Source organism: Acartia tonsa, chromosome 14, assembly GCF_053477335.1.
Source record: "Acartia tonsa isolate MP-2025a chromosome 14, ASM5347733v1, whole genome shotgun sequence".
NCBI lineage: Eukaryota > Metazoa > Arthropoda > Copepoda > Calanoida > Acartiidae > Acartia > Acartia tonsa.
Window position 1 is genome coordinate 3,376,579 of NC_137273.1, and position 11,882 is coordinate 3,388,460.

The following is an 11,882-nucleotide window of genomic DNA, read 5'->3' on the forward strand; positions in this document are numbered from 1 at the left end:
TTATTTTGTGTTTAAATACTCTTTAGTTCATTCTGGATGTTCTTCCATGATTTTTGAGCTTTGCTACTTATGGATGTTGTCATCCTTCTTTACAATATCACATGAATTGAAGTATAAGCTAATATTTATATTTGTTAGGTTGGGAACGGAGCACATTATGTTTCAGAATCAAAGGAGCTTGAATTAGAACAGGACAGAAAATTACAACAATTTAACAAGTAAGACAATTTTCATATCTATAATAAAAAGTAGAATGATGTCTGTCTGTCTGTCCGTCTGTCCCTTAAGATCTCGGTAACAACTGAACCGATCGGATTCTACTCTCCAGGGAATATACCTACTGGTCCTGTGGTGGGACACCCCCAACCCCCCCAAAAATGAAAATTCCCCCACCCCATACTTTATGTCAGGTTTTGTATAGTTATATTAGGTTCTGGTTAGCTCCACAGGGTTGGGAGTTATAAATAGGGGAAAAAAACTACCTCCGCCACTTGTAATCATATTTTTTCTATGAAAAAATATCTTTCAAGTTATTTTTCTGAGACTCTTCAAAATGTCCAAAAAAAGAGCCGTGAGACGTCAAGAGATCCATCTCTTTTTGAGGGGTTTCCTTCCCCACTTCTCCTCTCATTTCTCCTCATGACGTCACACGACTAATTTTTCGGACATTTTGTAAAATCTCTTCTTTTTTGTTTTAGATCCCCCAAATTGAAGTACAAGCCTAGTCATGATAAAAGGTAATTTTTACATCAGATTTATTAACTCTAAATATTATAATATACTTTATAAATAACTTTGTCTGTTCGTCAGTCAGTCAGTTCGTAACGCTATGGGAAAAATGTAATTCTAAAAATATTCAGCTGAAATTTTTATTGAGGATTCCTATGACATATATGCATCCAGTCTGTAATTGTTTTGTCCGTCTGTCTTTCGGTCCATCTATCTATTTCATGATTTTTTTGTGATATTTTTCGCTGCTTATAGATGTTGTCAATCAAAATTCTATTTCTATAAGAACATAATTGTATCAATCTATCTACATATTTATATTAAGGCCAGGAAAGCAGGAGAACCATACAGATTCCTGGCTGGAAAAACATTTTGGCTCCAGCAGTTCTTCTATCAGGTAACTTCAATGCAAAGAAAATAAGGCATTTTCACTCAAAGTACCATATTATGGGCTGTAAACCCCCTTCCCCCACCCTTAATTTATAATAAGGTGGAGGAGGGTAATGGTAGATAGTTTTTTTTTATATTAATTGAAGTGAGGTTAGGTAAGGTCAAACAGAGTATACGCTCTTCAGGGTAAGGGCCCTCCGCAGGGGCTAGGCACAGCAAACAATACTACCCCAATCTTATCATAAATAAATTTTTTAAAGTCAGTTTCAGGTATCCTAAAAAAAGATAAAAACAATGAAGTAGAACTACATAGTTGAAAACTAACGAATCAAAATTTAATTTAAGTAATTTAAGATTTTTGAATCAATGTGTTTATTAAACTTAGGGTTCCAACATAATTTATAGTCCCCTCCCTCCCTGGTTACAACCAGTCACCAAATTTTAGACTATATTTGCTGCCGACTACCAAATTATAAAAAAAACAGTTACTAGCCCACAATCTATAAAGGCAAAAATTTAAAAATAATAAAACAAAAAATTATTAAGTGTGTTGTATAAATGGATAAATATAATACATATATACATGGATATATTGGCAGTAGAAAATTTGTCGTCAATTTAGATAACGTGGACCTCATTTATCGGTCCGTTGGGTCTTCCAGTAGGAGTGGAGGGGATCGAATGGATAAAGTGAAAAAGATGAAGAATATTATTTTTTGCCAGCTGCATGCATCCCATTATACAGTATATGAAAGTCTGATGCAACATCCAAGTATTAATATATCGATAATTGTATATTTTAGTTCAAGTTCTATAGACCTTAGCCGTAGCGGGGGTGGTTTGCGAAGATCTGCGAGCATCTGCGATATTCGGCCAGTCAGCGATTTCAGCAACGTGTATTATGCTACGGTGAGCAAAGATTTTTTGACAATCATATGTTTTTCAGTGAAACTTCACTGTAAATTAAACTAATTGTCAGTCTGTAAGGCTATCGAAAAATTGCTTTTTTTTCTCGGATATTCGTCCTGTCAGCGATTTCGGATATGTCGGACCAATAAAAGTTTTGTATTTTTTATTGATTTTTTCATGATATCTAAACAGTTGCTCTCTAACTTTGATCGTCTCTTATTATGGATGTTATTATCCTTATTTTTGATTATTGATTAATTTACTAAAAATATCATATAAATCTAAAACATTTCTTGTTTATTAACCCTTACAGCTCGGGCCCCAATTCCCACCTTAATAGATCGGGGGGGGGGGGGGGGGGGGCTCCAAGAGCCCCCCCTCTATCTCGGCTCCTGTTACAGATAAAGATGTAAAATTTTTTTCTGGTGGTTCATGTGTATTTTTAGAGAAAATTACTTTTACTAGTCATAGCGGCCAGGCCGCTCCTTAGCCGCTTTTTAGCGGCCAGCCGCTAAATTTTAAAACAGCTGTAGAGCGGCGAATTTTGCAGCTAGGTTGACCAAATTTTAGGACGAACTATTATTTTTCATAACAAAAAAATTACTTTTTCTGATCATCGCCGAAAAACGGCAAATAACGGAAACCGCCATTTTCGGCGGTTACGGCGGTAAAACGGCGGTTGGCGGTGCCAATTAATATTTTTATCAGTTTGATGTTGCTCAAGGATTTACCAAAAAAAATTATAGGTCTCTAGCTGTAATAGAAGCCACGATATTCATGATATATGTCTGTAGTAAAAGCCGGACAAAAATCGGTCATAAAGTCGGTCAGGGAGCGGTCAAACAGTCATAACACAACTTTTCTCAGAAGGTCATTGATATCTAAGTATTCACCAAAAAAAATTTAGGTTTCTCCTTATACACAAAAGTCATAATGTAGAAATTAAGATTTATTTAGAATTTTTTTTCTAATTTTGGTGCTACCCAACCGACTTTGACCGGACACCACGACCGACACAGACCAGATATCCTAATAAAATCAACTCTTGCCGACGTATAATTACTAAACTTAAAAAGTCATGAAGTCACAGCACTCCATCTTACCTACAAAAAAATGAGATTGAAAAAACTAGAGGGGGGGGCTCTTGGAGCCCCCCCCCCCCCCCGATCTGTAAGGGTTAAAATATTTGGATAATGAAAAGAAAACGAGGTAGCGGCTTTCGTCGTGATTTAACAGTAGCTTTTCTCCTATTTCTAGCCCATGCGAGGGGCTATAATCCTGCGGGTCAGTCATTAACATTTACCTCACCTAACATAAAAAAAAATCCTATCAAAAACTACTGAAAAATACGACGAAACTCGCTATTTCGTTTTCTTTCCATGATTTAAACATTTTTATTCCATGTTTGATTGCTGTTAGATTCGAACATTCTTGAAAATTATTTTTTTCAGGTTAGAAAATCAGGCGCTGACAATAAAGATACTGTAAAAAGGTAATGGGTTTTTATCTTCAAAAATTATTTTTTTTAAGTTTTAAATTATCAATTTAATTTAATATAACAAAAGAAAATGTATTAGAAATGTCAACATACCATACACCATTTAGACATTAGATCTAAAAAAAACATAAGAAATCTCTCCGTATTTAAAAAAAAATATTGTACATTTTAATTTCATCTAAATTGAAATTTAATCCCCTTAAAGCTCAGAGTTAGAAGCTCAAATCAATAAGTATGTGGATCATGGCAAGAAAACGAAGTAGGGGTTTCATACTTTTTCTCCTACTTTTAGCCCCTGTGGGGCCTATTTTTTACCCCTGAGGGCAATCATTAACATTTACATAGCCTAAAATAACCTACAAAAGCTAGTGTGAAAATACGACGAACCCCGCTACATCGTTTTCTTTCCATGATCCAATATTGTCAATTTATTTAGGCGAGAGCATAAGAAAACATATGAACAGTCCAACCGTAACAGTGCTTATTATACCTCCAGCGGTCATCCTGTACCACCCCCCAGGTAAACATCTAGGTTCATTCATCGTCCCACTCCGAGATAAATATATATACAACTCTAAATTACTGCCAAAGGCATTAAGGACCCTAAAAGACAAAGAAATAGTCAAATCCAAATTTTTAGATTAGCTAATAATTTTGGATGATTTTCTATAAATATAAAATTTAGATGCCTTTTTTGGTTACTAGTTTCCACTATTAATTTCCTAAAATTCAGCACCAATAAAGCAAAATATCTCAAAAACAGTATTTGGGGGAAATATTTTTGAACCAAAAAGATATGCAAATTCAAAGAACATCAATGGGAAAACGTTTATTTTTGCACTTTTCTCCTCTGTTAAAGTTTGATTCTGATAAATTTACAAGTTTCTAAGGAATTTGTGCATTAATTATTATAAAATATATTATAAAATAGAAATTAATGAATTTTCCAAAAACAGAAATATAGAAAAAAAAAGATATTCAACAATTATCACCTTGGTAATAAAGTCTAAAACAATGCCCTTCTTCCCCCTCTTTTGTAAGACCTGTCTTCTAATTGAAAAAAGAGAGAATTCCACTGACCAATGACCATCTATATTATATTTTAGGAGAAAGAGAAATACAGATTCAGAATCTTATTCATCCCATTCAATGCAACAGGTACTATCAGCATCCTGCAGGGGATGACCCTGCAGGGCCTGGGAATTTAAGTGTAAACACTTTTCAGTAATTCCAACTGGGTCAAATCCTTCAAAATTCCTTTATATCTATGTAAGGCTATTAGAACCCTACTTCCAAGGCTATTCAAGGAATTTTTTTTTCAATTAATCAAAGACCACTCTTAATTTTTTTATCTATCAATTTAAATTACAAATAAATCTACAAATCCTATCTATCTGTCTATCTAGAAACCTGAGTATAAAATGGAAGTAACCAGAGAACAGGCTCCAAGTTGGCTCAGAGGACAGAATACATCTATATATATATATATCTAGATCTATCTATCTATCTCTCTGTCTATCTATCTAGAAACCTGAGTATATATATGGAAGTGCCCAAAGAACAGGGTTCAAGTTGGCTCAGAGGACAGAATACATCTATCTAACTATCTAGATATGTCAATCTATCTTTCTATCTAGATCTGTCAATCTATCTATCTATCTAGAAACCTGAGTACCCAGAGAACAGGCATCAAGTTGGCTGAGAGGACAAAATACATATGTATATAAATCCATCTAGATCTATCTATCCATCTATCTATCTAAATCTATCTATCTAGAAACCTGAGTACATCTATGGAAGTACCCAGAGAACAGGCTCCAAGTTGGCTCAGAGGACAGAATACATCTATGGAACAGCTCAGGAATGAAGTGAAACTTTTATCATTTAATTTCAACTGGTTTTGAATTTAAATTTAAATTTAAAGATAAATTAATTAATCTTCTGCCTAATATTCTTAACCTTTATTTTTTAATTATGACAATTACATCTACAAGTAGAGAACATCTTTGAAATTTTTAGCAAAATATACATTCAACCATTGATTATTTGATAAAGTTAGAGAAAGAAAAAGAGAAAAACAGCACAATTTATACTTTTTAAAAGCGAAGCTTTTCTATAATTAGGGTCGGTCCGTCCGTCCGTCCGTAACGGATAGCTTTTTTCGTTAATTTAGGTATGTTAGAATTGTCCGATTTCAAATTTTGCAGGGTGATTCCTTTAGTAGTTAGGTACGATTTAGAAAGCGTAGCAACTCTATAATCATTACCAAAATATCCGTACGTCCATTTCAAACATGTTGATTTTTTTACTTTTTAACTACAAATTTTTATGTGATCTAATCATCGGATTGGTCTGATTTTTGGTATATTGATTCCTGGGACAACAAAGTATAATGTCATAAACGAAGCAACTCTATAATCAAGTCCTAAAAATGTAAGTATGTCCATAAACATCCTGTATAAAACAGTTTTTTTAAACTAATTTACTTACAATTTTGCTTTGACTCTTATACATTTATATTCTGATTATTCAGTTCTGACATTCTACAAGTGTTAATGTCCGTTTGTCCTACCTTTTCAGTGCTTCGCTTTTATGGATGTTGTCATCCTTGTTTTCTTGTTGTCAATGTTTATGTGCTGAAGGATCAATCAAAATCGGACAACTGTAGCATTACAGATGGACAGAAGGACAGACAAAAACAAACACTGATCTATCTACACTATTAAAGTATCAATTTTCACTCCAAATTTTGTGTACAGAGAACCAGTTCTAGAAATTCTACACAGCAGAGGCCAGAATACACATATGGAAGCATGCAGCGCCCGAGCTCACGAAACCTCAAGCCACAGAGGCCAGAATATGACTATGGCTCAACCAATCAACGTTCAAGCTCCAGGATGTCGTTGCAGCAGAGACCAGAATATGAATACGGCTCAACCAATCAGAGGACGAGCTCTAGGATGTCATCTCAACAGAGACCAGAATATGAGTATGGATCCACCAATCAGAGAACGAGTTCAAGAACTTCCCAGAGGCCGGAATATATCTATGAGAGTACTGGAAGAAACTCCTCTAGGGATAGAAGAACAGAATATATTTATGGATCAAATCATGGCTCTAAGGAAGTAATTTACAGGTAAAACACTAATTTAAATAAAATCTTAAGAAAAGGATAATATTTCCTATCATCCTTATATAAAAGTAACAGGTTGTCTATTAGTCTGTGTTTACCATAGAATTTAGTTAACTGCTAAACCGATATGGTTCTTCTTTACAATGTAGTTTCTCATCGGTCCTGAGAATGTTTATAACTATTTTGGGGGAGGAAACCACAACCCTCTTAAGAGAAATCGCTCCTAGAAAAATTACCTCCACTCCATATTTTTTTACTTATACTTATATTGAAAATAGGGGAGAGAGGGGGGTACTTCCCTTTCCCTCACCTCAAGGTCTCTAGAGATGTGGCCGCTAGTTAATTATATAAAACTTGTTTAGGCCAAGTTCTAATTATCCAGATTACAAACCAGCAGATTACTCTAGCAATGAAGAAAACAGGTATATAGTTCTAAAATTAGTTCTTATATTGCTCACTAGATGTCATTATGTATAAAGTAGATAATACTATAATGTAATGTTTTTAAGTCTGTATCTGAAGATTTTAATAACCACTGAACCGATTTGGTTCTCTTTTACAACAAAGCTTTATATAGGTGCAAAGAAGATATTTTTTGGTAGAGGGTATCCTCCATCCCCTCAAGAGAAATCACTTTGCTATTCCACCCCCCCCCCCATCCTACAAAACAAAAATGTTTCTTTTCATACTTAACTAGACATTGTCCAGTGGACAACTTGACACGCACTTCCTTCCTTCTTCCCTAAGGTGCTTCTAGGCTCATAGCTGTTCGTAAACAAAAAATGTCCATGGCTTATAGTAAACTTAAGAAACATTTATCTTTTAACCAGGCCAGTCAGAAGGAAAGAAGAAGAAATTTACAGTCGGCCCCTAAAGAACAGTGACAGCCATTATGCTTCTCAATACAGGTTTGTGTTTGTTTGTCTGTTCGTCTGTCTGTCAGTTCCGAAACAGCTTATAGACAAGTGTCCCCACGTTTGGCCGGACAATAGTCTGTCTGTCTGTCTATCTATCTATCTATTTATCTATCTATCTATCTATCTATCTATCTATCTATCTATCTATCTATCTATCTATCTATCTATCTATCTATCTATCTATCTATCTATCTATCTATCTATCTATCTATCTATCTATCTATCTATCTATCTATCTATCTATCTATCTATCTATCTATTTATCTATCTATCTATCTATCTATCTATCTATCTATCTATCTATCTATCTATCTATCTATCTATCTATCTATCTATCTATCTATCTATCTATCTATCTATCTATCTATCTATCTATCTATCTATCTATCTATCTATCTTTATAATCTATCTATCTATTTATCTATCTATCTATCTATCTATATATCTATCTATCTATCTATCTATCTATCTATCTATCTATCTATCTATCTATCTATCTATCTATCTATCTATCTATCTATCTATCTATCTATCTATCTATCTATCTATCTATCTATCTATCTATCTATCTATCCATCTATCTATCTATCTATCTATCTATCTATCTTTATAATCTATCTATCTATTTATCTATCTATCTATCTATCTATATATCTATCTATCTATCTATCTATCTATCTATCTATCTATCTATCTATCTATCTATCTATCTATCTATCTATCTATCTATCTATCTATCTATCTATCTATCTATCTATCTATCTATCTATCTATCTATCTATCTATCTTTATAATCTATCTATCTATTTATCTATCTATCTATCTATCTATATATCTATCTATCTATCTATCTATCTATCTATCTATCTATCTATCTATCTATCTATCTATCTATCTATCTATCTATCTATCTATCTATCTATCTATCTATCTATCTATCTATCTATCTATCTATCTATCTATCTATCTATCTATCTATCTATCTATCTATCTATCTATCTATCTATCTATCTATCTATCTATCTATCTATCTATCTATCTATCTATCTATCTATCTATCTATCTATCTATCTATCTATCTATCTATCTATCTATCTATCTATCTTATTGTAGTGACCACTATGCCAGCTCCAAGATATCCCACTACAACAGACAAGTACCGGTTCCTTCACCTCTAGGTATAATAGTTTTTTTATCCATATATCAATAAAATGTAGGGGGACAAAGGGTCTAAAAAAATCAGCCATGTGACGTCATAAAAATGAGAGATTATCCATCTCTTTTTTAAGGGTTTTCTTTACCACTTCTCCTCTCATTTCCATCATTTTTATGACGTCACACGGCTGATTTTTGAGACACTTTGTCCGGTTACAAATTTATGCATATCGAAGTTTTCTTTGTCTTATCTTATACTCTCTTTCTTTCTTTTATGACAACTAAGAATCTGCTCTAAACTAAATTTGTCCATCTGTGACATTATTTTGCTTGGCAACACATGGTTGAAGTCATCCTTGTTTGAGATATAAATATAATTTTGTTTTATTTCAGGTTCCCCATCCACAAAGTACCGAACCAAAATAACACTCAACGGAAAAACTCACTAAATCACTAACATCAATTTGTATACCTATATATTTTATTCATAAGCTTTGGTTTAGTAATTTTTTTCATTATGGTTTGAAACCGATTAATATCTGGTGGATAAGAACCGGTTCTCGGCCAAACTGAAAATTTATAGCATCGAATTACAGACAATTTTCCACTAAGATTAAAATAAAAATAATAAAATCAATGCCAGTTTTATTAGCCTGGGCCTATAGTCCCTCGGGGCTATCAATATTGGTTTTAATCTCATGATTTTTATTTTAATATCCACGGAAAGCTGTCTATAATACGATAGCTTATTTAACTATTCTTTTTATCTCTAATAATTGTTAAAACAAATTGATTCAAAAACATTTTTTCCATAAAATGTGAAATAATTTCAAATTTTTATTTCCAGATTAAAAAAAGTCTTATTCTTAAAATTTCTGTTCTTCCAATTTTGTATTGTTTCCCGGTTATTTATGAGTTTTTAATATTTTGCATGTTTTTAAAAGCTAAGCTTTTCTGTAATTAGGGTCGGTCCGTATGTCCGTAACGGTTAGCTCATTTCATTAATCTAAACATGATAGAACAGTCCGATAACAGTTAGGTACGATTTTAAAAGCCTAGAAATTATATAATCATTAACAGAAAGTCCGGTCGTTCATTTCTACTTAAAGTTCTGCTTATTAAGTTCTGACACTCTAAAAGAGTGAGTGTTCATTTGTCCTTCCTTCTGATTTTAGATCTTCGCTTTTAAGGATGTTGTCGTCCTTGTTTTTTATACAATCCTTAAAAAAATTATTATTAACCAAAATATTTTCTTTTAAATTTATACTATTTGTAGTTAGCATAACACTAGTCAATATCATCAATGGCGTGCACGGTATTTGCTGGATGAGGGGGGGGGTGAGTTAGGGTTATAAATTCACCAAATGTCTTGATAGTGCCCATCCCTCCCCCTCCTTATTAGATATGAGATGGGGGTTCTAAGTACCTAACAATAAATTCCACCCCTACAATATTTTACTTTCCACTGTATGAAAAGGTTCAGGGGAGGTGTAACCCCTCCCCCCCCCCCACCTCCACATATGCACGTCTTTAAGTCAAAAGATAATCTAAAAAGTTTAAAACTTTCTAAAAATTTATTTTAAAAACTATTTTTCAAAAATAACAATCCAAAACAATTTTTATATGTAAGAAAAACTATTTGAGCTTTTTGTAATTAATATTTATTTTAAAACTAGGATTTAAATGAGTTTATATTTAATAATACTAATATGAATAAAATTGTGTGTAGCTGTCTAAAGTGCCCTAGCAAAATGGGGATAGATGTCACTGCTTTTGGCCTACCTATTCTATTGCCTTCAGGAAATACACTTTATCCATCTCTTTTCTATGGGGTTTCTTTCCCCCTTCCCTTTCTCTTTAACTCTACTATGACTTCAATATAATAGGTAGGCCAAAAGCGGTGACATCTATCCCCATTTTCCTAAGACACTAAACACAGCTACAATCTATGTTCAATATGCACATAAAAAAAAACTTAACCCCTCCTTGAAATGTAGGGATCTTGTGCAGTTCACGGTAAAATGTTCCTCTCCAAAAATCTACTAACTTTGAACGCCAAAAGGATTCGCGCATTTGTTTGCTCTGCGAGATAACTTTGCATTATTGAGTAATGGAGTAATGGCTATTCCAGATTATTTGTAGACCTTTTTATGTTGGTTAAATTACTATGCGAATATGATATATACGTTCAGGTGTTTGGCTGCTAACAGCCTTTAAAGTCTATAGATTTTCTGGTAACTAGTCAAAGTGTCTCAAAAATCAGCCATGTGACGTCATATAAATGAGGGATTGAGAGGAGAAGTGGGTAAGAAAACCCCTAAAAAAGATATGGATAATCATTAATCCCTCATTTTTATGACGTCACATGGCTAGTTTTTGAGACACTTTCTCCATTTAGGATTTTCGGAGAATCGAAACCAGTAATATTTTACCGTGAACTGCACTAGATCCAAATAAACATAAATCCAAGATAGTTTAGAGTTTAACATTTTTTCAGATCAATTCGAAAATATCAACGAAAAAATAACCTTAAACAGTTCATTCTACGATTTTCTGATTTGATTTAAATTTGTTTTATTGTAAACTTTCTTCATTTAAAAATCCACAAAATTTTTAATTACCCTAACCAATTATGTAAATGTATTATATGTTTTATAAATGTATTTTTTTAACCAATGTCTTCCAAAAAAAGATCTTTTAATATAGCATTAAAAAGAAAGTATTGTTGATTTTTATAATATTTTTCAAAGAATTTTTAATTAAATCATATAATAAGTCGTTTTAATGCTCTCAAAATGATTATATTTAATTTAAAGTTTATTAAAAATAAATTTTTCATTGATTTTTTTGGTTTAACGCTAGCAGTGTCCAAACTCTTCAACCAATAATTATAATGGAGAATGGGTATCTTGGTTTATTATCATTGTGAAGGTACATAAATTTATCGTACATTGAAATAATTGGATAATATAAAGGAAAAAAGAACAAGGATGAAAACATCCATAAAGGCGAAACTCTGATGCTGCGCAAAATGGTACAAAAAATTGACGTCATATGATAAAATAACCAATGAGAGGCGAGTATATATTTTACCATTGGTCAATTACAATGTATACTGGCCTCTCATTGGACAACTTTATAGTATGACGTC

At 32.8% G+C, this 11,882-nt stretch overlaps 1 protein-coding gene across 4 annotated transcripts in view; it reads left to right on the forward strand.

Annotated features, from left to right (window-relative positions):
* LOC145305542 (uncharacterized) overlaps window positions 1–11,450 on the forward strand; it is a 56,474-nt gene extending 45,024 nt beyond the window's left edge. For all 4 annotated transcript variants that reach the window (XM_080147184.1, XM_080147186.1, XM_080147185.1 and 1 more), the window contains 13 exons: window positions 139–218; window positions 699–737; window positions 1,055–1,126; window positions 1,923–2,028; window positions 3,480–3,520; window positions 3,963–4,046; window positions 4,633–4,684; window positions 5,304–5,384; window positions 6,283–6,662; window positions 7,022–7,081; window positions 7,490–7,567; window positions 8,690–8,754; window positions 9,125–11,450. In XM_080147184.1, coding sequence (XP_080003310.1) covers window positions 139–218; window positions 699–737; window positions 1,055–1,126; window positions 1,923–2,028; window positions 3,480–3,520; window positions 3,963–4,046; window positions 4,633–4,684; window positions 5,304–5,384; window positions 6,283–6,662; window positions 7,022–7,081; window positions 7,490–7,567; window positions 8,690–8,754; window positions 9,125–9,180 — 1,194 coding nt within the window. In that variant the 3' untranslated portion in view covers window positions 9,181–11,450. The remainder of the gene's footprint in view (window positions 1–138; window positions 219–698; window positions 738–1,054; window positions 1,127–1,922; window positions 2,029–3,479; window positions 3,521–3,962; window positions 4,047–4,632; window positions 4,685–5,303; window positions 5,385–6,282; window positions 6,663–7,021; window positions 7,082–7,489; window positions 7,568–8,689; window positions 8,755–9,124) is intronic.
* The last annotated feature ends 432 nt before the right edge of the window (window positions 11,451–11,882 follow it).